At 48.7% G+C, this 27029-nt stretch overlaps 1 protein-coding gene and 1 long non-coding RNA gene across 5 annotated transcripts in view; one reads left to right on the top strand and one right to left on the bottom strand.

Moving 5' to 3' along the window:
* LOC137755110 (uncharacterized) overlaps positions 1-27029 on the bottom strand; it is a 164810-nt gene that overhangs the window by 137251 nt on the left and 530 nt on the right. For all 3 annotated transcript variants that reach the window (XR_011071964.1, XR_011071963.1, XR_011071965.1), the window contains exon 2: positions 25500-25580. This is a non-coding gene — a long non-coding RNA (uncharacterized lncRNA). The remainder of the gene's footprint in view (positions 1-25499; positions 25581-27029) is intronic.
* Positions 14079-26155, top strand: ALOX12 (arachidonate 12-lipoxygenase, 12S type). Of its 2 annotated transcripts, none has more exons than XM_068531098.1 (14): positions 14079-14354; positions 14948-15149; positions 16429-16510; positions 16597-16719; positions 16836-16939; positions 17193-17353; positions 18219-18362; positions 19156-19365; positions 22222-22308; positions 22530-22699; positions 23192-23313; positions 25174-25274; positions 25397-25567; positions 25683-26155. In XM_068531098.1, the coding sequence occupies exons 1-14, from the start codon at positions 14220-14222 to the stop codon at positions 25860-25862; spliced, it is 1992 nt and encodes a 663-aa protein (XP_068387199.1). In that variant the 5' UTR covers positions 14079-14219; the 3' UTR covers positions 25863-26155. The 2 variants fall into 2 exon arrangements, with proteins under 2 accessions (XP_068387199.1, XP_068387198.1); XM_068531097.1 differs by lacking the exon at positions 14079-14354 and adding an exon at positions 14436-14835.

Here is a 27029-nt window from a genome sequence, read left to right on the forward strand (position 1 = left end):
TCATGCAGGATCTTTAGTTGCGGCACAAAGGATCGTTAGTCGCGGCATGTGGGATCTAGTTTCCTGACCGGGGATCGAACCTGGGCCCCCTGCATTGGGAGCACAGAGTCTTAGCCACTGGGCCACCAGGGAAGTCCCTTCCCTGGGTTTTCCTTAAATTTATTTATTTATTTATGGCTGCGTTGGGTCTTTGTTGCTGCAGGTGGGCTTTCTCTAGTTGTGGTGAGCAGGGGCTACTCTTTATTGTGGTACGTGGGTTTCTCATTGCGGTGGCTTCCCTTGTTGTGGACCACGGGCTCCAGGCGTGCGGGCTTCAGTAGTTGTGGCACGTGGGCTCAGTAGTTGTGGCTCCCGCGTTCTAGAGCGCAGGCTCAGTAGTTGCGGTGCACAGGCTTAGTTGCTCTGCGGCATGTGGGATCTTCCCGGACCAGGGCTCGAACCCGTGTCCCCTGCACTGGCAGGCGGATTCTTAACCACTGCGTCACCAGGAAATTCCCCTGGGTTTTCTTTTGACCTCATATATCTGAACAGTACAGAAGCTGCCAACCTGGGAACACCAATGGACACAAACAAAATAATCCCCAAGAAATCTCTCTGGCCAAAGGCAGAGGAAAGGGGCTAGCCAGCAAGACAGAAAACTTTTAATCATAATCACTCTATCCCACCAAACACCATGGAAAGAGCCATAGCCCCATCACCACCCCCATCAGCAAATGCTGAATGGGGAGCCTGGACTTCCATTCTTGCCTGGCTGTAACAAGGCACCTCTAACAGCCGCTGCTGGGCTGGTATCAGAGAAGATTGAGTGGAGACCAAGGACTTTCATCCCTACTTGGCGTTGATGAAGCCTCCCTTCCAAAACGTCAGGGGAGATCCCATGGGGATCATAGACTTCCATCCCCACCCAGCGATAACAAGGTGCCACTCTCCCTCCCCACCAGAGTCAGAGGAGGCTAAGTGCTTTGGCAGAGTGGATTAAGAAACATGACTCAACTATATGCAAGAACACTATGCTGAGTGAAAAAAAAAGCCAATCTCAAAAGGCCATATACTGTTTGATTCCATTTATATAACATTCTAGAAATGACAAAATTACAGAGATGGAGAACAGATTAGTTGGTTGGCAAGGGTCAGAGATGTTGAGGGGAGGAAGGAAAATGTGAAACCAGGGAGATCTTTGGGCTAATAGAATAGTTCTGTATCTCACTTGCAATGGTGGTTACACAAAACTACACATGATAAAATGGCAGAAAACTATACACACCCATTGTATTAGTGTCAATTTCTGGGTTTTGATCTTGTACTATAGTTAACATTAAGATTGGAGCTCTCTGTCCTATCTTTGCAGTTTCCTGTGAATCTATAAATATTTCAAAATAAAAAGCTTTTTTAAAGGAATGAACTAATAATACCTATAATAAAGTGGATAAATCACAAAGACATTATGCTGAGTGGATAAAGCCACATACACAAAAGAGTATATGATATATGATTCCACTTATATAACTCTAGAAAAGACAAATCTAATCTATGGTGACAGAAAGCAAACCAGTGGTTTCCTGGGGCTAAGGAGGTTGACTGGTGTGGGACACAAAAGAACATTTTTGGGTAATAAAAATGTTCCATATGTTTATGCGGTCATAGATATAAGGTCAAAACTCATGGGAATGTATGTTTAAAATTAATGTTTTTTATTGTACATAAACTATATCTCACTAAAGTTGATTTAAGATCACTTCACAATAAAACGATAAAAGATCAAATCATATAACTTTATGAATAAGAAAAGAAGAAAGCATTTTAATGTACAGTAAGATATTCAATTGTATGTTCTTGTTATAAAATATGGCATTCTTGCCCATTTGAGTATAAGATGGCTGAGAAAGTCAGATCCAATTGTAATACCCATATGTATACAAAAGTCCTGCTAACATCGACACTTTGCCTGTATATATCCTCCAAAGTAATATTCATACATTGTATACCCTCATATTATCCTCAAAGACTGAGGGCTGGAACCTTAAAGGCCCATTTGTGTTGATCAATTACTTCACTAACTGTGTAGAGGTGTATCCCACCTGAAACCAGAAAGTGACCACAGCTGCACAAATATAATGGAGGGGAAATGATGCTTCAATAGAAGGATTTCTTGATATAATCCACCCTGATTATGAGAGAGAGGGTGAGATCTAGCCACCTCCTGAAACAGTCAGTTTAGTCAGTACACAAAAGTACGGAGTCACCACCAAATAACCCCAGACAGAACCCCCAATTTAAAAGTTTTCAAATTTCAAAATACTGACGACAAAATCTCTATACTATCTTCACAATTTTCCTGTAAATCTAAAACTAGTATTCTAAAATTAAAAGTTTATCTTTTAAAAAGGACTTACTCCTTTATAAAATAAATCACTGAATATATATAGTGTTGACGCTGTGGCCTGAGCAGGAGTTGTGACATTTTTGGAACATGAATCAGTGAAACCTTCATGATGTTACCGGCTTTACATGCCACTTCTTGATGTTGGGTGGAGAACACAAAACTGCTCACAGATTAGTGCTTTAGAGTGGGTTTGCGGAAGAGAGATTTAGAAAACCGCACTCAAAATACACCCCCCAAAACATACTGGTTAACTATTGTCACTGCCCACAAAAATGTTTCCAGATGCCAGGAACTATGGAAAAGATAACAAATATTACTATGAAATTAACATAAACTAGTTGGCCAGTGGACAGGTGCTCTCTACCTAGTGATGAAAAGATTTGGAATATTATCTGTGAACAAATACAACTGGAATGGGAGAGGCCACATCCCAAAAAAGGAGACTTACTTTTTTTTTATTGAAGTATGGTTGATTTACAATGTTGTGCTAATTTCTGCTGTACAGCAAAGTGATTCAGTTATACATACTCTTTTTTATATTCTTTTCCATTACGGTTTAATCACAGGATATTGAATATAGTTCCCTGTGCTATGCAGTAGGGCCTTGTTGTTTATCCATCCTGTATATACTAGTTTGCATCTGTTAACCCCAAACTCCTAATCCTTCCCTCCCCCAACCCCCTCCCCCTTGGCAACCACAAGTCTGTTCTCTATGTCTGTAGTCCATTTCTGTTTCGTAGATATGTTTATTTGTAAGAAGACCTACTTTAAAGTAGTTCCTCTAGGACAGCTGGTGGACAGAACTGCCTTGCCACCCCTCCTAAGCTTAGCAGGCGGGCACCAGGACAAAACCTCACCACCGCCACATCCCCGCCAAAAACAAAAATCAAACAAACAAAAAACCCACCACAGGGCTTCCCTGGTGGCGCAGTGGTTGAGAATCTGCCTGCTAGTGCAGGGGACACGGGTTCGAGCCCTGGTCTGGGAGGGTCCCGCATGCCGCGGAGCGACTGGGCCCGTGGGCCACAACTGCTGAGCCTGTGCGTCTGGAGCCTGTGCCCCGCAACGGGAGGGGCCGCGGTAGTGAGAGGCCCGCGCACCGCGATGAAGAGTGGCCCCCGCACCACGATGAAGAGTGGCCCCCGCTTGCCGCAACTGGAGAAGACCCTCGCACGAAACGAGGACCCAACACAGCTATAAATAAATAAATAAATAAATAAATAAATAAAGTAGCTATTAATTAAAAAAAAAAAAAACCCACCACAGTTGTCCAGAAAAAAAAAAACCCAGAAAATTTCTACTTCCAGTTATATATAAGGGGGAAAAAAGAAATATTAACTAGTGAGTCAAAGTGAAAATATAAGGCCAGTCACTGGGCAGCCTTCCCATACCCAAATGCAGTGGCTTTTAAACTAACAGACTCACCCAGAGAGGTTCTAGAAATAGGGAAAAAGCCAGGAGATGCCAGGCTCCCACCCCTGAGAGGAGAAGGTCCCAGCAATTAAGAAAAGAGTACCATCTGGAAACGGACCCTAGGAAGATAGTGAGAAATCCACATCCAAACTCACACAGATCCTGGGCTGCCTGGGGAGAACACCGCTCACAGGCTGGCACATTGTTTTAAGTCACTATCTCTTAGACCCAGATCACAGGCACCCAGGTGCTCCAGCCTACAGACTGTGTCACTGCCTTACCCCTTGCATTTTTCAGGATTCTTTGTATCCATGTAACAGAAAGTCAGTTCAAAGTGGTTTTTAAAAAAGAAAAAGATGTGACTTCCCTGGTGGCACAGTGGTTATGAATCCGCCTGCCAGTGCAGGGGACACGGGTTCGAGCCCTGGTCCGAGAAGATCCCACATGCCACGGAGCAACTAAGCCCGTGCACCACAACTACTGAAGCCCACGCCCTAGAGCCCGTGCACCACAACAAAGAGTAGCCAGCCCCTAGTCGCCACAAGTAGAGAAAGCCCGCGTGCAGCAACAAAGACCCAATGCAGCCAAAAAAAAAGGAAATGACAGGACTTCCCTGGTGGTCCAGTGTTTAGGACTCCATGCTTCCACTGCAGGGGGCATGGGTTTGATCCATGGTTGGGGAACTAAGATCCCGCATGCTGCGTGGTGCGGCAAAAAAGATAAAAAAGGAAAAGACATTGATGACATTGATTCGTTCCTGTAATTTGAAAAGTCAGGAGCAGTCATGTGGCTGGATCAAGGGGTTCAAACAATATCATCAGGTCTCAGTCTCTCTCTCTCCCTCCACGACGCAGCTTTGCTCTCCTCTATGTTGGCTTTATTCTCTGTTAGGCTTTCTCTAAGTGGAGCGCACTGCAGTCAACAGGCCTATAGTCTACAAGCTTGGGAGCCATGGTGGAAACACAGAGACTTCATTCTCTGCATTTCCGTCCAAGTCCCAGAAGTAAGCATCTTTGGCTCTGATTGGCCCAGCTTGGGCCATGTGTCCACCTCTTAACCAATCACTGTCCAAGAGGATATGATACTCTCCTTGACTGGTGTTCAATGGGTCACTTATCAGTAGACAAGGATCAAAATCATTAGGCAACCTGAGATTCACCAGCAATCCATAGTTGATTAAGAGCAACAACAGTCAACACACACACACACACACACACACACACACACAAAACACACACCCAGGAATCTCTGGCAGACTGAGCAGACTTTCAGATTTTGCTCTCTTCAAGATAATAATAACAAGTACTAACCCATTACACTTAAAAAGCTTCCCTGAGGAGTCTGGAGTTATTATGAGCTAATATATGTAAAAAAGCACTTAGAAGAATGTCTGGCCCAAAGTAAATACTACAGAACTGTTAACTGTCATCTTGGAAGAAGGATCCTGGAGACGGAAAAACATCCTAATAGGCAGGGTGGAGGTAAAGAATAGTTTAATCTAAATATTGAAAGGAGGGACTTCGCTGGTGGTCCAGTGGTTGAGACTCCACACTTCCACCACAGGGGGCACAGGTTCGATCCCTGGTCTGGGAATAGGATTCCCTGGTCCAGGAATAGGATCCTGCATGCCATGCAGTGGCGTGGCCAAAAAAAAAAAAAAAATTGAAAGGGGTGTAACCTAATTTTGTAACAAACTGGTAAAGCAGGATATATTGGTTAAACTACTTTTTGCTTCTTTGATCAGAGTTTAAGAATCACAAGACTGTTTTAAAATATCTTTTTGGTCATCACTACTGGGGGATTTGGTAGAGAATAAATACCCAATACTGATTACAAGATGATGGACTGATAGATGCTGGAGTCCACCCTCCTACAGCAAACTCAACCCATAATGGAAATGAATCTGAAAAAGAATACACACACACACCCCTGAATCACCTTGCTGTATACCTGAAACTAACACAACATTGTAAATCAACTATAGTCCAATTTTTTAAAAAAAGAATAAATAAGATAATGGATGATTAAGAAAAAAAGTCAAATGGCTCCAGGGTATGTATGAGGCAATCAGCACAGATCCCCAGAAAGGCTCAGAAATTAGAGTACCAATGATCCCTGAAGACAGGGGTGTAGGTAAAACTGAACACAGTAAGACTGATTGAAAATCTGTATGAGAATCAAGCAAACTGCCCCCATTAATCCTGGGTTGGGTATGAGGGTACTGGGGGTCAAGTTAGCCAGAGAGAAATTTCTGGTGGCAGAAACAATTGCAAAAAATTTTCAGGGGACTTCCCTGTTGGCGCAATGGTTAAGAGTCCGCCTGCCAATGCAGGGGACATGGGTTTGAGCCCTGGTCCAGGAAGATCCCACATGCCATGGAGCAACTAAGCCCGTGCGTCACAACTACTTAACCTGTGCTCTAGAGCCCGTGAGCCACAACTACTGAGCTCATGTGCCACAACTACTGAAGCCCATGCCTAGAGCATGTGCTCCACAACAAGAGAAACCACCGCAATGAGAAGCCTGCGCGCCACAACGAAGAGTAGCCCCCGCTCCCCACAACTAGAGATAGCCGGTGCTCAGCAACAAAGACCCAACGCAGCCAAAAATAATAAATAAATAAATAAATTTATTTAAAAAATTTTTTTCGGAATATACGTAGATGCCTAATATTAAGTCATACAACTGATCCTGTCTTTATTTAAAATTTTAATATTTTGTTGATTGTGGATTTTTTGCATTAATTTTGATTTTTTCAAATATTTCATTAAAATACTATTTACCTTGATTACCGGGTTTTGGAGTGCACCTTAAATGTTGCACCCGAGGTACATGCCTCACTCACCTCACCCTAGTCCCTGCCCTGGCTATTGCCTTTTCAAACCCTCAGTACAAATCTGTTACATGGAACAGCTTTGGGTTAGTGATCACTTTATTTATTTATTTGTGTGTTTATGTATTTGGCTGCACCGTGTCTTAATTGCGGCATGCAGGATCTTTTAGTTAGGGCATGTGGGGTCTATTCCCTGACCAGGTATGGTACCCAGGCCCCCTGCACTGGGAGAGCAGAGTCTTAAGCACTGGACCACCGGGGAAGTCCCTAGTGATTGCTTTTAAATATGGTTCAGCACAGGGTAGAGCAAAGAGCTTCATCAGCAGTAGATAAGACATGAAAATTATCTGGAAATCAGTGTGATTAAGAGATCTGAATACTACAGGATTATAAGGTAAACATTAGAACAAAGAGTTTAGGCTGGTTTAGGGCTGTTGGCAGGGATCCCACAGAAGGAGTAGAATTTGTGTATCCCTTGTACCCTCTGATGAACCCCACAACTCATTTGTCCCTTAACCTTTGTTTCTCCAAGATGGAGTGAGAAGTCCGAGACTCCATGGGTCTGGCCTTGCAGTTCAGTCCTGAAAAGAGAGGCCAGGGATTGGAGACTGGATCCCTGAGAAACAGAGATTAGCAGTGGGGTCTGGAGGAACGCCCAGGATTAACCTCTCAACCTCTTTACAGAAATGTTGAGAAAAGCCAGCTTCAGAACAAGTAAATCCAAGTAGTTTCAAGATGTCAATCTCATGGAAAGGGAATCTAGGAGGCCTTTCTTAACACCATGTTTACGTAAAATGCTAATTGGTAACATACAAGTGTGGGTCCATACCTGTTCTACCACTGATGTTGGGGAGATAAGAACGAGAGAAGGGCTCACGTCAGCCTCTGCCAGACGGAGCCTCAGAATAATGTTCTGGATCATTCCAACCTTTGATTTTTCTTGTATCAGCAACCAAGCAGAGTACTGCTAGGGAAATCACACCCCAAGTCATGTCTCTGTACCTTTTTTTCTATGATTGCCCCTTTACAAAGCCTTTAAGACACCTTTTTTTCCTAATTGCTTTCTGCCCCTACTACATGAGATTTTAATACCTTAGTGTATCTGTTTATGTATGTGGCTCTTCGAAGGGCCACACGCCATTGTAATGTCTACAGTGTTGTGGCTCCACCCCCTGTGAGCATGCATGATCTACAGCCAGTTCCTCCCCACGTTTTCTGGATTTTATTTCCTCCCTCGGGGTCTTCCCCTCATCACTTAACAACCCCATTCTCTGGCATCTCAACTTCTACCTCTCACGGTCCCTACTGGTGACCCATCTCCAGCCATGGCCCCCTCTCTGTTCCCTTCCCGGCCTTATTTCTCGAAGGGCACGCCACACTGTGATCTGCATTCTGCCTCTGTCTCTACCGAATCTGTTCTCCATAATATCATAAATGAACTCTGCGCCCCTCCCACACACATACTCTTCCACCCAGCAATCCCATGTAAAAGAAATCTTAACCAGCACGTGCCTAGGAAATACCAAAACTGAATGCTGTGTTTCACCACAGCTCTTTCTAACCAGCCAAAGATTTTAAATGGTTATGAATATTGAGTAACACTGCTATGCCCAATCCTTAGTGAACCTAACTTAAGACTCCCTTGGAATGATGGGACTTGTCTTCAACAACCGTGTACAAACCTGTGGACTCTCTCCAGGCTCTCCAGGGTACAAGCTTGCAACTTTTAAACAGCATAAACATTATGAACAGCCCCTTTCTAGCAGTTAGAAATCCCTGACTTATGCCCCTCCGTGAACGAGTCAGTCAGTGTCTCCCCTGGTGGGTTCTTCTGCCTGACAAGAAAAGACACTCAGCTCTGTGGACTGCTTTTATCTATTCATTTTATTTTGTTCTTGTTTTTTTTTTTTTTTATTTGGTGGTATTTTATCCTTTGTACCTTTTCTTAGACTCTAACCCATAGAAATAAAACCACCAAGTAGGGCTTCCCTGGTGGCGCAGTGGTTGAGAATCTGCCTGCCAATGCAGGGGACATGGGTTCGAGCCCTGGTCTGGGAAGATCCCACATGCCGCGGAGCAACTGGGCCTGTGAGCCACAACTACTGAGCCTGTGCGTCTGGAGCCTGTGCTCCGCAACAAGAGAGGCCACGATAGTGAGAGGCCCGTGCACCGCGATGAAGAGTGGCCCCCGCTCGCCGCAACTAGAGAAAGCCCTTGCACAGAAACGAAGACCCAAAACAGCCAAAAATAAATAAATAAATAAATGTAAAATGTCAAACTATACAACTTTAAAAAAAAAAAAAAACCACCAAGTACATAAGGATATAAGTACAAACATGCCCTCTGTAGCATGTATCATATGTCAAAAACAGTGGAAACTGAATGATCATCAGCAGAGGAGTGGTTAAAACCACTGTGGAGCACCATGCAGCTGTTAAAAGAACGAGTCCAAGGAATTCCCTCCCTGGCGATCCAGTAGTTAGGACTCCGAGCTTCCACTGCAGGGGGCACAGGTTTGATCACTGATCGGGGAACTAAGATCCCACGTGCTGCACAGCACAGCAAAAAAAAAAAAAGAATGAGTCCAAGGTATAACTACTGAACTACAGAAATGTCCATGAAACAGATCTCTTAAGTGAGAAATACAAGCTGCAGGGCAAAGTGTACAGTATGGCACAGATTTTTTTAAACAACCAGAGCCAGCCACTCCTAGAAGTGTATTCATGATTGAAGATGATTCCATGAACCCACAGAAACTTGAGCAGACTCTTTGGGCTTGACTTGAGATTGGGGCGGCAGAGGTGGGAGGGAGAGGGGGACAGACAGCAAGGGGGCAAGGCTCTGCCAGTTTTCTTCTCTCTGTAGGTACATAGCCCCCTGGGAGCAAACCTTCTTTGACTCTCCTCTGAGCCTTAAGTGTCCCCTCTCCAGCACACTTTGAGGTCCCACAAAGGCTCTCTCCTCCCCATCACACCCTCCCCATCTCCCACCCCTACCCCAATACTCCCTTGGTCGGCAGAGCTGGTGGATGAGGAGGAGGGGGCAAATGGACCTCAAGGGTCCAAGATACTACCTGGTAGGAAGGAGACTGAGACTGGAATTCTTTTTCACACTGTTTAATATTAAGTAAGTTCTCTCTGAAAGACTGAGAAGGTTCTAACAGAGATCCAACAGGAGGAAAGAACCCTAAAGTTCCCGAAAGGGAAGCCTCTGTGAGCAAAGTCATCTGGTCAAATGACCAGGCTCAATACCAGTGCCTAAAGGTTTAAGGGGCTGAGGCTGGACATGGCCCTAACCCAGGCCCCTGGCACCACAGTCACACTGGAGGACCTTGCCCAAACCTGTGTGAACTAGGACACGGGTCCCCAACTCCTAGGCCATGGACCAGTACCTGTCCATGGCCTGTTAGGAACCAGCCCGCACAGTAGGAGGTGAGCGGCGGGCGGGCAAGCGAGTGAAGCTTCATCTGTATTTAGAGCCGCTCCCCATCGCTCGCATTACCGCTTGAGCTCCGCCTCCTGTCAGATCAGCAGCGGCATTAGATTCTCATAGGAGCGCAAACCCTACTGTGAACTGTGCACACGAGGGATCTAGGTTGTGCGCTCCTTATGAGAATCTAATGCCTGATGATCTGAGGTGGAGCTGAGGTGGTGATGCTGGCGCTGGGGAGTGGCTGCAAATACAGATTATCATTAGCAGAGAGGTCTGACTGCACAGAGACCATAATAAATCAATTGCTTGCAGACTCATATCAAAACCCTATCAGTGAGTGGCAAATGAAAACAAGCGCAGGGCTCCCACTGATTCTGCATTATGATGAGTTGTATAATTATTTCATTATATATTACAATGTAATAATAATCGAAATAAAGTGCACAATAAATGTAATGTGCTTGAATCATCCCGAAACCATCTCCCCACCCCGCCACCCCGGTCCGTGGAAAAATTGTCTTCCACAAAACCGGTCCCTGGTGCCAAAAAGGTTGGGGACCGCTGACCTAAGAGTTGGGAAGCCCGACTGTGCACCACTGTTGTGGCCTAGGCAGTGGTCCCCATGGCGTTAGAAAATGACCCATCAGATTGTGTAGGAACAATGTTTCCCTAGTTCCACCAGTGAACAAGAACAGAAGCAAGTAACAGCAGTCAGAGCGGGGGGGGGGGGGGTGAGGAGTGCTGGGCTTCCTGCACATAGGGGCAGGGGGTACTCAAATTACTAAGTGGAAAAACATGTGATATGTCTACCCTGAAATCAGAGCCTATGTTTAGTTTAAAGTTACACAGTTTATAATGCCGTGTTTGTATGTCCAATTTGTCCTCAAGGAACAAACACAAATTTCTCTAGCCCCGTGCCAAATATGGGCTCCAAACACTCATATAGCGGGGACAGTGGAGTTATCCTCGAGCCGACCGAAGTCTGAGCCGCACTGGCACAGGAGGAAGGAAGGGGGTGAAATTATTCTTGTGTTTAGAAGAACACTTTAACAAGACTTTGCAGCTATGAAATGCAAGGTCCGTCCCCCTCACCCACAGCCCCTGGGGAATAACCTAGTGAGAGAAGCTTTGATCAAGAAGTTGAATCTGGGACTTCCCTGGTGGTGCAGTGGTTAAGACTCCATGCTTCCACTGTAGGGGGCACGGGTTCGATCCCTGGTTGGGGAACTAAGATCCTGCATACTGCAGGGCACGGCCAAAAAAAAAAAAAGGTATTAAATCGTTCTGCAAAGAGAGGTCATGGGAATGTGGGATGAAAAACAGGGCCTTGGAAGTCTAGAAGAAGAGGAAAGTCTAGCTTTGGGGTGCACACATGGGCTTCCCTACTGCAAAGGGTCCAGCAAAACCCAGCCCCTAGTCCTTCCTGTGGTAAACAGAAGAACAAAATGGTAATTGTACGGACCAATAAACATTTTAAAATAAGAGGCTTAATTCTCCCTGTTGAAAATAAGAGACTTCTCCCCCCACCCCTCTCTTAGAGCACTAACTTTAGAAAACTTGTAAGCTCTTTCTCTGCCTCTTTGAAATGTAAGTCTTTTTAGAAGCTAAACCAGCCTCTTGCAGCTTTAGGACCCAGGGATGTCTCTCCCAAGGCCCTGGGAGCCATCTCTTCGAAATGGAAATATCAGGAGAGAGAGCACCCTTATCTCCCAGCTTCTATGGGAGGGTAGGACCCTAACTGAGGTGGGCTCCTTGTTCCAAGTTGCAAAACACCTCCTGTCATAAAGATACTTTGTTTTTCCTGCAATTAAGCCTATTAATAACACAAAGGATCACCAATTACCATAAAGTTAGGATGAACAGTGTGTGACAAATGGTGCTCTCAAGCCTCTTACTTGACGACTAGTTACTGTTTATCTTGAGAACATGCGTGTAATGGCTGTATCTGTTTGGCTCTATAACAGGGTGAGATACTTTATCTTTACAATCTCTTAGCAGATGGCCTGTGATGCACATCACATTCTGGTAATGCTTATTCAAATATAAAACTGCTTTCTTTCCTCCACTACCTTTGTGGAGAGGTTTTCCTGGGTTGGGAAATTTTGTTTTTAATTATATTCCCCAACATAATGCATGTGCTTAAAACGGAAAAAAAAAAAAAAGTGGGAAGGTCTTGAAATGTAAGACCCCTAAATGGGACAGACATGGAAAAGCAGTGGGGAGAGACAGAGGAATTTCTAAGAGTGACGCTGACACTCCACTGAAAATTGTTTCCAAAATGTAAATAATAGCATAATAGCAGCAAATACATACAGAGACTACTGTCAGGCATCGTTCTAAGTGCTTTACACATTAACTTAATTAGCTATGTAGTAGCTTGGATTATTGTTCTTAATTGTTCACCCCCCACCCTGCCTCTGAGTACCCTCCAGTGGGCAGAAAAGGTATCACGGAACAGCAGAAAAGCAGGCTGAAGTTTGGACTGGTTTTGGAAGTAGGTATGATGCAAACTCTCTTTTCTAGCCAAAAGTGACCCTTGAAGGGCGTGTGTGGAAAGGCCAGATTCAGCTACTACATAAGATGGGAATGTGAGCCACTCTATTTGGATATTACAGGATATCTAAAACTGGAGGAAATTGGGGGCCAGCATATGGCAGACACCAGCCCTGAGCACTGAGGATGTAGTAAGCAGGAGTGGGCCCAGAAGATAAGAAGGGGAAGGGCACTCAGTAAGGATCAGACACTTGCGTAAGGTTTGGAGGCTGGGAGGCAGGACTGGAATCCCTCATTCCCACCAATGACCAACATGTCATTTTTGAGGGTCTGGCTCAAGAAAGCAGATTTCCCTTGCCCTGGCCTAGCCCAGCTGCCAAACACATCCACTGTGAGCCAGATGCTTAGAATGACTTGGGTCAAGAAGACCTGGAGAGGGACCTGCAAGAGGCTTCCTGGGTGGGTGGTAAAGCCTGAGCTCTGAATCATCCTTCTGACATTTACAAAGTCCCTAACCAGCACTGGCCCCACCGCTGCTCCCTGGTTTCCTGCCCTGAGGGCCACAAAGGACCAGGAAATAGCAGGGGCGGGGTGGCGGGGGCAGTGAGCAGTATAAAAGACAAGAGGGAAGATGAAACAAGTAGAACTTCATGACTAATAAAATCTTTACACCTAATTTTTTAGAAGGAAATTGAATTCTGGTGGAGAAAGCAGGCACCACGGTCGGTGAGGCCGGAATAAAAATTTACCTGGAACATACAGAAGGGAAAGAGGCTGCATTCATTTGGAAGGGACAAAGTCCATGGGAATTGCCCACAGATGCTGGGTCCCCTAAGTGACTCTATACTGCAGCCTAACACCTGGTCCCTAACATTCTCATAAGCCACTATGAAGGTTGGACAAAAGGAGGCTTTCACTGCCCTGCCTCAGTTAGGCCTCCCTCAGTATCTGGTGTGCCCAGGGTCCTAATCCAGCCATGTTTGATATGAGGTTGGGGGTGGAGCTGAGGGGGCAAGTCTTTCAGCTGTTACTTTTCCAGGTTTTAGGCAGCCTGGGGCACCTCTGGTCATTTATTGAAGGACTGGGCTCAAATGAGGTATAAATCAGGAACTGAAGACTTACTGGGCTGCACTGGGTCCAGAGCAGGACATTCCGCATGGGCCCAGCACGGCCTAGCAGGCCGGCCTTCCAGGGCTCAGCCCACGGTCTTTCCCAGGTCCCAGCCCAGAAAAGCGGAGGCTTTCTCCTGCGTTTGGAAGACTGACTCACCCCCTCTTCCTCCTAGCTCTCCAAAAGGCCGGGAGACCTCAGGAAGTGTCCTCATCCTGCTCCCTTCAACCCCGAGGCGCCTGGCCCCAGGCCTCCCCCAGAGGTCCAGAGAAACCCCGGCGCTTCCAGGCTCTCGGCCTCCCCCAGGCGGGGGCCCCTTCATCGCCCCGCAGCTCCGCTCGGCCCGGGAGGGACGGCCCTTCCCCACAACCAGCTCTGCGGCTCGCAGGTTCGGGCTAGTCTGGGGCGGGGACTGGAAGCGTCTGAAAGTGGTGAGGAGGGCGGGGACGCGGGCCCCTCTTTAAAGGCCCGGGACCTGAGGCGCCTCGATACCGGCCAGCGACCCGGAGAAGCGCGCCCCATCCGGCTCCCTTCGCCTAAGCCGCCGGGGCTGCCATGGGCCGCTACCGCATCCGCGTGGCCACCGGGGCCGCACTCTTCGCCGGGTCGCACGACCGCGTGCAGCTGTGGCTGGTCGGGGCGCGCGGGGAGACGGAGCTGGAGCTGCAGCTGTTGCCGGCGCGGGGCCAGGTCAGCGGGCGGAGCGGGGACAGACCCCGGCCGGGACGCGGGAGGCCGGCGAGGGGCGGGATCCGAGGGCGAAACGACTGCGGAACCGTGCCTGCTGGGACTTCCAGGTGTTGGGACGCCCGGGCGGCTGGGCCAGGAGGATCGGGGGCCAGGACCCGGGCTGAGCGCACACCCCTTCTCCCTTCCCGCCGGCCCTGGTCCTCGCAGCCTCCAACTCCTTCTCCAAATGACCCCAGGCCAGTGTCAATATAGGATCAGAAGCCAAGTGGGACGCTCGTAGGAATGAGGGACCGGAGAGAGCTCAGTTAAAGGACCGATGAAGGTGCTGAGACTCACACATCAATTCAAGACACTGCGGGCCACGCGCCGCGCTCCCTCTTCCTCCCGGTGCGATGGGGCGTCAGACACACCGCGCAAATGTCCGGAGGAGGGAACGAGGGAGGCTGTCTTTGGAGGCCTTGTCAACGGAGGCTCCACAAAGGTCCCCTCCTCTCCTGTCCCCACCGCACCTCTGACCCGCAACCCCACCCGCAGCAGGCAAAACGGCCTCTCCTGGGACCCTGCTACTAACTCTCCGGGTTCTGGTCCCACAGGAGGAGGAGTTTGAGCATGACATTCCCGAGGACTTGGGGCCACTGCAGTTCGTGAAGCTGCGCAAACACCACTCCCTGGTGGACAACGCGTGGTTCTGCGACCACATCACGGTGCAGGGCCCTGTAGCCTTCGAGGAGGCCGCCTTCCCGTGCTACTGCTGGGTGCAGGCCGACAGCGTGCTGTGCCTGCCCGAGGGCACCGGTGAGGGGCAGTGTCGGGAGAGGGGATGCAGGGCCTGGGGAACTGCTGGGGAAGGGGCGGGGGAGGGCTGCGGAGGGTCAGAGGGCCTTGAAGAAAGTGAGTGTTCAGCAGGTTAAGTGTGGAGAAGACAGGACATGGGAAAGAGTTATAAAGTACCAAATTTATACACAGAATAAAAAAGCCTGCAAGTGGGGCTGGACAGGGACATAAGTGATGTGCAGATCCCACCCTCCAAGAAGATGAGGACACGGGATGGGAGCCGCAGCAATGATGGGAAACAGAAGTATGGGATGAGGAACAAGTTAGGGCAGGGCAGGTAAGGGTAGCACATGGAATAGGGGATGGGGGTGACCCCTAAGAGGAGACAGCTAAGGGAAACAATAAGCAATATGACTTGGAGAGGTGGTTTGGTTGGGAAAACACGGAAGAAAACCACGAGGGACAGGGTGCACACTGACAGTGGGTAGGGATGAATGAGGACAGCAAATACAGAATTTGTTACCATAGGAAATAAGTAAGAAAGACGATTACAGAGGCAAACGAGGGCAAGGGCAAGTAAGGATGGAAACATGAAATACATCACTTTGAGACAGGTGAGTAGAAATGCGGATAAGAACAGGAACAAGTTGATAATATAGACTCTGATGGTAAATCTCAGAAGAGTGAACTCAGGGAAAGAAAGCAAACAGCTGTTCCTAAAGCCTTTTGAGGACGGTTGAGGTGTGGTAGGTGAGGTTCAGGAGATGTGAAATTAACCAAAGCAATATATAGTAGAAAATAGATACCGGCATATGAGTGATTGAGATTTTATCACCTTTTTTTCTGGCCACGCCGCATGGCTTGCGGGATCTTAGTTCTCTGACCAGGGGTTGAACCTGTGCCCCCCGGCACAGTGGAAGCACAGAGTCTTAACCACTGGACCACCAGAGAATTCCCAAGATTTTATCACCTTAATTAAGGTGATTTTTTCCAACCATAGATACTGATGAAATAGGATCAGGTGGCGAAAGACGAGTTAAGGGACAAGAAAGGGTGTCAAACATGAGACTGTTGTCTCGAGACAAGAGACAGGGTTGAGATTAGCAAAACCCAGAGTGCAAATTTGGCAATGATAAGATAAATGTGTCTCAGGAATCAATGGAGTGAGGCAAGGCCAGAGATAAAAGCAACAGAACGTGACTGAACACATGGCCTATGACGGCAAAAAGGAAGATGAGGACAAGCAGAGGAGAGCACAGGACCACACAAACCATGGCCAATTGTCTTAATGTCTCCCCAGCCTGCCTGGCAGGAAACAACGCATTGGACGTGTTCCAGAAACATCGAGAGCAGGAACTCAAAGAAAGACGTCAGATATACTGGTGACCACCCACCTACAGGGCCTCTCAGTGGTACCCCCCATCACTGACCTGGACACCCTCCCTGAAGCCTTGTCCCCATCTCCTAGCTGGGCCACATGGAAGGAAGGGTTACCCCTGACAATGGCTGCGGGCTGTGAGGACGATCTACCTGCAAATATGAGATTCCACGAGGAGAAGAGGCTGGACTTTGAGTGGACACTGAAGGCAGGGTGAGAACAGGCCTGGAGCTCAGAGTGGGGAAAGGGCTGGGAGATCCAAAAATAGTGGTCAATGGTGAGCAGCTGAGGGATTGGCAAATGGGTTCATGGCTCAATTCCTGTCCTAGGGCTCTGGGGATGGCCCTCAAACGCGTTTACACCCTCCTGAGATCCTGGAACCGCGTGGAGGATTTTGATCACATCTTCTGGGGCCAGAAGAGTATCCTGGCTGGTCAGTGGTTCCCCAGGTCTCCATAACTCCTTGATGGCCCCTTTTGATGACCCAACCTTCACACTCCACAGCCCCTCACGAGACTTCACAGATGAGAATATATTGTGCTGGGTCATTTCTCAGAGGCCCCAGATGAAAAGGCAGGGGCTAGATATGGGATGGTCACGTGCCTGGATCGCTGGGGTAGGGCCTGGAGGAGGGACATCCCGGCTGTGTAAACAACCTCCTCCTACACTCCACCCCAACCCCACAGAGAAGGTTCGCCAACGCTGGCAGGACGATGAATTGTTTGGCTACCAGTTCCTCAATGGCGCCAATCCCATGCTGCTGAGACGCTGCACCTCTCTGCCCTCCCGGCTAGTGCTGCCCTCGGGGATGGAGGAGCTACAGGCCCAGCTGGAGAAAGAACTCCAGGTACCCCTCCCACCCTGTGCTGTTCTCTCCTTGGCGGTGTGGCCAGAAGTAGTGAAGGGCAGGGATCAAAGATGAGTCAAGGAAGGGAGGCTGCGGTAACCTACAGCCCCTTGGTCCAGACTCCAGTGCTAGAAAAACCTAGAGGTGATAAAGTATGTAGGGAAAACTATGAGGAGCTCCCAGTGTGGAGGGGAAACAGGATGGATTCCCAGGGTGCAGATGGGGCCAGAGGTGTTAGCAGGGACAATGACATTCCCTGGCTGACGTCAGTGCTCTGGACACCAGTGTTCACGGGCAGGGAGAAGGGTAGAAAATGTGCCATCAGGTGGGGAGAACTGCGGGGGTTACTTGGGTTTGGAAGAGGTGAGCTGCATGTGAGGAGGACGAGCAAGGCGGGATGTGAGCGTGCCCTGTGCATGTGTGCGCTGGACTCGGCGGCAGGGCTGGGCAGGGGAACCTCCGTGGATTACTTGGCAGAGGAGGTGAGTTTTAGGGAGTGAAAGAGTGTTCGCTGAGCTGGTGACAGCTGAACACAAGGTGTTCAGTTCATCGAGGGATAGTGGGGAAGGGGCCTGGCCATCTCGACAAGGGGACAGCTTGCACACTGGACTGAGCAGGCCTGGTTCTAAAATCGGATCTGCCACCACACATCCCTGGGCAAGATGTCTACCCTCACTAGGCTGTTTCTTCACTTAAAATGAGAGGAATCGGGCCAGATGCTCTGGTTCTGCCGATAGGACTCTGCAACCGACGTAGGATGATGGCAAGAATTCAGATAAAGGTCTTGAATGTCTTCCGCCTTTGCCCTGGCCCTCTCGGGTTAGACTTTGAACTCTAACGATGGATACATTCCTCCTTTCCCCAGAACAGTTCCCTGTTTGAGGCTGATTTCATTCTCCTGGATGGAATTCCAGCCAATGTGATCCAAGGAGAGAAGCAGTACCTGGCTGCCCCCCTCGTCATGCTGAAGATGGACACGAGTGGGAAGCTGCTACCCATGGTCATCCAGGTGGGGCGCCCTGGGCATCCGCCTCCCAACACTGCTTTCTGTTCACCTCCGCCTCTGCTCCCGAGGAACCAGCGCCCTGGTTCTTGACTCCCAAACTCCATCCTCACACAGTGAGACCTGTTCTCGTGTCACTCCGCTTACAGCCTGGTTTCTCCTGACTCACCCAACTGGCAGGACTTGTTCAAGAGTCATAATGGCCTTTTGGAGTTCTCATCCTACACCCGATGGTTCTCGAACTTTAGTGTGTATCAGAATCACCTAGACAGCTTGTTAAAACACAGCTTGCTGGGTCCCAGCATTAGACTTTCCAATTCAGTAGGTCCGGGATGGGGGCTGAGAATTTGCAGTTCTAACAAGTTCCAAAGTGATGCGGACGCCGCTAGCTTGGGAACACACTCTGAGAATCACTATTTAATCTCTCAGTCCCCTCTATCTTTTCTCCCACTGGTCTCAATAGTTAGTTAACAAATACTGTCAATTATCTCACACACCCAGCTGCCCCTTCCATCCCCCACCATAACGCAGACCCCCATCACGTTTCTCCCAAACCACTGTCAGATCTCCTCCCTGGACTCCCTGCTTCAGACTCCTCTGCATTCAACCCGACGATCATGGTGCTCGCGCAGTGCCACAGCTAGTGAGAGGCACGGTGGGAGGGGCCTCATTCCTCCTCCTAGATTATACCTCCTGGATGCGATAATCGTACTTACTCATCTGTTTCCCCAAGATTGCTGGCCATAATGTCACACATAAAGTGGGAGTTCAATGAAGGCTTAACTTCTCTTTTTCCCAGATCCAGCCTCCCAGCCCCAGCTCCCCGACCCCACCACTGTTCCTGCCCTCAGATCCTCCACTTGCCTGGCTCCTGGCAAAGTCCTGGGTCCGAAATTCAGATTTCCAACTGCACCAGCTCCAATATCATCTGCTGAACACCCACATGCTGGCTGAGGTCATTGCTGTGGCCACCATGAGGTGCCTCCCGGGGCTGCACCCTGTCTTCAAGGTACAACCTCTACCCTCCATGTCCCCCTTCACTCAGACCCTAGAGAAAGGAAACAGCCCAGTATCAAATGATATTGCAGCACCAAAAAAAAATTTTTATCACTGTGAAAGAAAGAGGTGAGAACAGAAGGAAGACTGCATCAATATTTTGAGACTGGTGTTTCAATTAAGTCAAGTCACTTAAGGTTTCTTCAGGACATATTACTAAGGAAACCCTCTGAAATGCTCAGAGATCTGACAATCTAGCAATGGGCCTAGAGTACAGCTGGAATATTGCTAGTAAAGCAAAAGCCTTGTTCCTGCCTTAGGAGGTTTACGATTTAGCCAGAATGACAAGTGGTGCCCATAAGAACTACCCAGAGAACAACAGCTGGATCTAGAATCTGAAACCACAAGAGACAGCCGATAAACACTAGAGTATTGATGGAGTACGTTCCACCCCAACTGAGTTTGCTAAGTAGGAGCAGGTCACGAGGCAAGGAGAGCGGCCCAGCAGGCTGCTTACACCCGCCCAGGAGAGAGGTGGAGAGAGACATGCGTTTGGCGAGGTGGTGACGGGAACGAAAAGGAAAAAATCAGAATTGGGGAAGGGATGGAATAGTAGCTGCGGCAAGCCTGGATATCAGAAAGGTCAGAGGTCTAAGCTCCTGCAACACCCAGAAGCCCAAGGGTGGGTATTGCAGACTGACCTAGAAATCCTGTAATTTTATGAAAGAGTGAGCTCAGCATCTATTGCTCGGCAGAAGGCAGCGACGTAAGGCTTGTGCTTGAGTAAAAATGTCCTCAAAATCTTGATGACACTTTAGATATAGGGAACAAGACAGAGAAGGGATGAAACTGATACAAGCTTATGAACCAGACCAATTGTCAGAAACAGGGAAGCCAGGAGAGAAGCCAGTTGGGAAGCAAAGATGAGGTTCAGTTTGAGGTATAGGGAGTCGGAAACGTTGGTAGGACATGCAGGTGAGCACCTGGCAAGGAGAACGACTGAACTGCGTTTCAGCCGGGGGCCCCGCCCGACCCCCAAGCCTGGCCAGCAGTAGCTGTGGCCTCTCGGAGTCTGGGGTGACACAGACAAGATGGAGACCAGTGTGTGAGCAGAATCTTGGATTTTACTGATCTCAGGGCGCTCCTGCACCACCGTCTCCTGCTCACCTTGAAGAGGCTAAGCCTCTAGGCACACTGAAAATCCCCCTTTACGAGTTCAGCCCTCTGCCCAACTATCTCCATTCCCACAGCGACGTCATGGCAAACAGCTGTACTGTTATCAGTACACGCAGGAGAGCCAGGCCAGCAATGTCCCAGAGGTGACCTGCACAGGCTCTGGATTCGGACTGCCGGAGTCTGAATCCTGAATCCTAACCTCTGTACTTCCCAGATGTGAGCTCAGTGTCCTCAGGTCTAAATGGGGATGACGGGAGGCCCATCGTGGGGTTGCTGAAGGCTGACACGACCTAATAGTGTGACACAGGCTAAAAGCTAGAAAAAATTAGTTCCTGCAATGATTTATTAAGAGTTGTTTGTCCCAAGGTATCTCTGCTCCTCATGTGGACTTTGGGCTTTCCATGACACTCAGCACCTTTCATGAACTTTCTGAAAAGTTTCAGTCCAATGTGAGCTGCTTTGACCTCTTGGCACCAGAGTTATCTCTGCCTCATGCCCTGTGTCCAGCAACAATTCAGATAAATACCAACGCTACGTGAAACCTGTAAATAAACTGGGTGGAAATGACAAAATAGTCTGAGATAAAAAGAAACGCATGTGAGGATGAGATGGCCTTTTTTAATAGCTAAGGAAAAGCTATTTCTTGAAAAGCTATAAAAATAGAGGGGACCTAACTGCCTAATTGGGGGTGGGGGGAGATTTGACGACAGCCCCTCTGCTGCTTACGTACATAGCTCAGTATGGCTCCTCTATCTCACTAAAGGTACCCACCCCCCAAAAAACCAACAGTGAAGCGACCAGGGGATGGAGGTGTGGCTTTGGTAACGAGTAGAGAGGCTAATTTAAGCTGTGAGGTTGTAAATGACAGAGTATAAAAGCAAATCAAAAGGGGCTGATTCTCAAAGGCCACCTACACCCCAGGTGGAAATCATAAAGATAAGCGATAGGTCTTCCCTGGTGGCGCAGTGGTTGAGAGTCTGCCTGCCAATGCAGGGGACACGGGTTCGAGCCCTGGTCTGGGAGGATCCCACATGCCACGGAGCAACTAGGCCCGTGAGCCACAATTACTGAGCCTGCGCGTCTGGAGCCTGTGCTCCGCAACAAGAGAGACCGCGATAGTGAGAGGCCCGCACACCGCGATGAAGAGTGGCCCCCACTCGCCACAACTAGAGAAAGCCCTTGCACAGAAGCGAAGACCCAACACAGCCAAAAATAAATAATTTAATTAATTAATTTTTTATAAAATGGAGCAACTCTATATGATTGCAATTTTAAAAAAAAAGATAAGCGATAACAGCTAGTATTCAAGGACTTCTGTGTGGACTAAAAACTCTTCATACATCACTCACATAAGCATCACTGCAGCCTCCTGAGACAAAAGACCCTATTATCACCCGCTGTTGACAGACGAGGGGTTGGACAGGAGATAGACAGACAGATCAACACTTAGAAGGTCTGGTACCTTGGATGAGTATCAAAGTGAGTGCTGAAGTGTAGAGTGAAACCCAGGTCAGTCTGGCTCCAGAGCCTGACTCACAGGGGCGAAAAGATCACGAGAGTGAGTGATCACAGAAGCAGGAAGAGACCAGCCTGTCAAGGGAGGAAAGCATCAAGAGTAGACACCATGCTGCCTACAAGGAAGGACCCAAGCATGTCCTCCATAAACCACCCCCTCTAATCTCCCCCATCCCAGCTCCTGATCCCACACATCCGCTACACGATAGAAATCAACACCCGGGCACGGACCCAGCTCATCTCAGACGGAGGTGTATTTGATAAGGTAAGGAGGGGATGGGGCATGGGGCTGCCTCACCGTCTGACTCTCTATGATTTCCTGCCACTTTCAAGATCCCAGATCCACCTGGGTGAATGTCCTGACCCTTAAACCCATGAGCCCGTCCCTTTATATCTATGTCTCTAAATGTGAAAATGCCACATCTGAACCCCTTATATAGTGTGTGCTGGCTTCTTCCTCAAGGCCTCACATCTCTCTTGTCCCAGGCAGTGAGCACCGGTGGAGGGGGCCACGTGCACTTGCTCCACCGGGCCCTGGCTCAGCTGACCTACTGCTCCCTCTGTCCTCCCAACAATCTGGCTGACCGCGGCCTGCTGGGAACCCCGGGTGCTCTCTATGCCCACGACGCTTTACAACTCTGGGAGATCACTGCCCGGTGGGTGAGACGGGGAGCCGAGAAATGGGGCAGGGGAGAGGGCGAGTGGGGCTCTGGCCTGAGGTCAGCATGGGGCAAAGGGAACCTGAAAACAATAAGGTTCAGACAAGAGGAGCAAAGGACTGGATCCTGGGGAGAGACGAGGAAGCGTGAGTCAGTGCGTAGGGCCTGAGAAGGAGGAGGCTGGGGACAAAGAACCTACGTTGGGAAAGCTGTGGACTGGGAGGCTGAGGGATCTGGAAAAATCAGGGATTTTGTCAGGGAGAATGGCTGTCAACCATGTATGGGGATTCCTAGAACTAATGACCCACGTGTCCTTCCTCTCTAGACTAGTTTGTAGAAAGAGTTGGGAATGACCCAAAAGGCAGGCCTTGAAGAATCTATACTCAGACACATTGAGAGTCAGCTGGGCAGAGACCATGGAAAAGTGCAGGGGTCAAAGGCCGAAGCTTTCTCCTCTCAAGGGGCTCACCTCCCTTCTCCCCTGGGCAGGTACGTGGAGGGGATCATCCACCTTTTCTACCGCGGGGATGACGTCGTGAGAGGGGACCCTGAGCTGCAGGCCTGGTGTCGGGAGATCACTGAGGTGGGGCTGTGCCAGGCCCAGGACCGAGGTGAGAGCCCTCCCCGGGAACAGGAGCTCCTTGGACACTCTGCCCAAGCAGAGTCTGGGTTCAGGACCCCAACCCCTCATCCCACCCCCTCTCCCTCCACACGTCAAACATCTGAATCCCATTCCCACCTCCTAAGACTCAGGACAATTCTAGATACCCCAGGATCATCCTCCTCAGAGACCCTGGCCATCAACCTTTACTTCCACCCCATCCCCTAACCTGCCACAGCATGGGACCCCACAGGGCCAGAACCCCAGCCAGCAAGGGATCTGCCCAGGCCCTGCTGGGGCTCACGTTCTCTCCTCATGGTTGTCTATTCCTACTTGAGGATATGAATGGGAAGATTTTTCCACCAAAGCCCGTAATGACCCCTTCTGTTCTCCCTCTTCTCCTCCTGCCTGCTACTGTCCAGCACACGCATAGAAAGTCCAGGCCTACTGCACACTGACCACAGTGCGAGGTCATTTCTAGATGCAAACGCAATGCTCTACGTGCTTTGGCTCAACCCTGAACTCGGTGCCCTGCCCCTTGGGGCTCACATTTCTTTGGCCAGTCCAGCCTATCCCCACCGCTGCTAGGATCCAGCCACCGTCTTTAGCACCCCACCCGCATTCTAACCTCTGGGGAAGAAAAGCCTTTCTTGAGCTCTTCCTAGATTCCTCCTCCTCCTTCTCTCACACATGGGCCAGCCTGGACTCTGCTCCAAATTGTCCTTCTGTCCCTGCCCCTCACACTTTGCACCAACATCTCTGCCTCTGTGGGACAACTACAAACATTGACTGGGGAGCCGCTATGGCTGGCCTCTGAGGGTGCCGTGAGCACTAACGCAACACCCGCCCTCTGGAGGGAGCGTCTCCCTAGGGAATCTGTGGCTGCACCACCCCGCTTCCAGGACCAAACTTTCTCTAGTATATCTCGGTATGTCCCTTGGGCTCCACGTGCTCCCGGGAGACCCCTCCTCTCCCTGGCCATCTTTGCCCCAACCAGTATCTGCATTTGGAAAATGAAAATAAACATCCACATCTGAACTTTAACCTCCACTAAGTGCCTCTCATTCTCTCTTCCTCCACTCTCCTTCAGTTCTCATAGCTCACCTTCGTCTCACTTTCCCAACAGACTTTTTGGAGAAAGTGTGCTAAAATAAAAAACGGCCTGAGATTGGCAGTCAGGAACCCGAGTTCAAGATCAGCCTCTGCCTTTTCCCAATTATGCAGTCCTGACAAGCACTTTAATCTCTCTGGTCTTTGTTTCTTTTGTTTTTTTTTAATCTACAAAAGGGAAGTGATTATATTTGTTCCACTTAACTGACAGGATTAGTGGGTCTCTGAACCCCCCACCTCCACTGTGAATTGAGTGGCGTGACATAATCTTTGCGGAAAGCCTCTCTTGGCTATGACCCTATAAATCTATGACTTCTCTTATCCATCACGTTACAATTCAGACACTTGTAATTCCCTACCTGGGAATAGGAGGAAGCATCCCTAAATTCTCAACCACTTTTTGAGGCAGAGGATTTTTGATCACTCAGAACTTTTCAGCCCCCAACCCTTCCAAAATAACAATACTTATTATTTATTGAGAACTTGTTCCACACCAGGTGATTACCTCATTTATAAAATAGGTATCATCTACACTTTACAGGTCAAGAGATTGAGGTTCAGAGAGGTTAAGTAATTGGCCTAAGGTAACCCAACTATATTATTTGAATCTGAAGTGAAATCCATGTCTGATGCAAATATATTTGAATAAATGAACTAAACAAACAACCATCAATTCCAAAATGTAGACATCCCAAGTCTTCAGCCTTTATTTCTCTCCTCTCAGACTGTAGCCTCTAAATCCTGTTTCCTTCCTGCCCAGGTTTCCCCATCTCCTTCCAGTCCCAGAATCAACTCTGCCATTTCCTTACCATGTGTGTCTTCACGTGCACTGCTCAGCATGGGGCCATCAACCAGGGCCAGGTATGGAGAGCTGAAAGCCCAGGTCCCTGAAGGCAAGTGTCTGGACCTTGGGATGCCCAAGGGAGAGATGGGGGTTCAAACCCTAAGTACCAGGATCCTAGGGTTGCAGTTTCTTCCCCCAGCTGGACTGGTATGCCTGGGTCCCTAATGCCCCATGCACAATGCGGATGCCCCCACCTACCACCAAGGAAGATGTGACAATGGCCACGGTGATGGGCTCACTACCTGATGTCCGACAGGCCTGTCTTCAAATGGTCATCACATGGCATCTGGGGCGCCGCCAGCCAGACATGGTAAGAGAGGACCCTGGGGAAAGGGAAATGACAGTTGGAAGGGAAACATAAGAGTGAAGGGCTAGGCTCTAGATGTGTCTGACTCAAAACTGACTGATCCTTTGTTCTTTCTTAGGTGCCTCTGGGGCATCACAGAGAAAAGTATTTCTCAGACCCCAAGGCCAAGTCTGTACTAAACCAATTCCAAACAGATCTGGAAAACTTGGAAAGGGAGATTACAGCCCGGAATGAGCAACTTGACCTGCCCTATGAATACCTAAAGCCCAGCCACATAGAGAACAGCATCACTATCTGAGCTCTGGGATGCCCCCACCGGGAAGACTGCAGATCAGCTCTGGGACTGACAGTTCCATATTGAGTTTCATGGTTTCCTAGTCTCTGCTGCAGAGGCTCTATTTCCTCCCCCAATTAAACCCCCTACATCTGCATCCCATGAGCCCAAGGGCCTTTACTTTTCTGTAAAGGGCCTGATCATATGTTAGGCTTTGTAGGCCACACAGTCTGTCACAGCTACTCAACTCTCTTGTTGTAGCACAGAAGCAGCCACAGGCAACGTGTAAATGAATGCTGTGTTCCAATAAAACTTTATTTACGGAGAGTGAAATATGAACTTCCTGTGTCACAAAATATCCTCCTTTTGGTTTAGTCAACCATTTAAAAATGCAAAAACACACAACAAAACCCTGTGCTTCGCTACAGGGATGTGCACAGACTGCAGGCTGGATTTGGCCCTGGATTTGGGGCAGTACCTGTACAACGGTACCCTGCGGTAGCCTGAGGCACTGACCTTACTTGCAAAACATCCAGAGAATGGTGGGGTGGGTGGGGAGGGTGAGGAAGATTTCTTGGAGAAATCGACTACCTCAACTAATTCTCCTTTCCCAGGAGCTTGACTTCATGCTTGGCCAACTTAAAAATTCCTGACTCTTCTTTGGCAACTTTCCCTCCACCCCTATGTCTCCTATTCACACACCTACCCTAAAAGTCCCTGAATGAGAATGGTGCCCCTAAGGCAAAATAAAAACTTTCACCCCAAAATGGCTTCCTTCCAGACAGTCTCAAACAAAAGAGACACGAAATAATGTCTCAAGGCCACTATCCCAGGCTTTTCAGTACCCTGGGGTCTCTAAGTGTTTCCCAGGTTCCAAGTTCTCTTTCACGACCCTTTTAAGAACAATCTGCACAAAATAAATGGAAAAATACCACCAAGTTATGCTAACCACTGACAGTGTCTGGTTCTGGGGTCTTGGGATCAAAATGACCCCTCTCAATTATGCTATGACCACTGTCCTCACTAGAATGGGTACAACATACTCAGTGCAAAATTGTGTTCTTCAAACACCACTGTTTCCCTGAATAATTATTACAAATCTGTTTTTCACCAGTGAGGTATACAAACTTTTTCTTTGGAGGGTACGATCCATTCATATTTTTTAAATCTTGTTCAAAGGACCTATGATCA

The sequence above is a fragment of the Eschrichtius robustus genome, chromosome 20 (genome assembly GCF_028021215.1).
Source record: "Eschrichtius robustus isolate mEscRob2 chromosome 20, mEscRob2.pri, whole genome shotgun sequence".
In the NCBI taxonomy this organism is placed as follows: Eukaryota; Metazoa; Chordata; class Mammalia; order Artiodactyla; family Eschrichtiidae; genus Eschrichtius; species Eschrichtius robustus.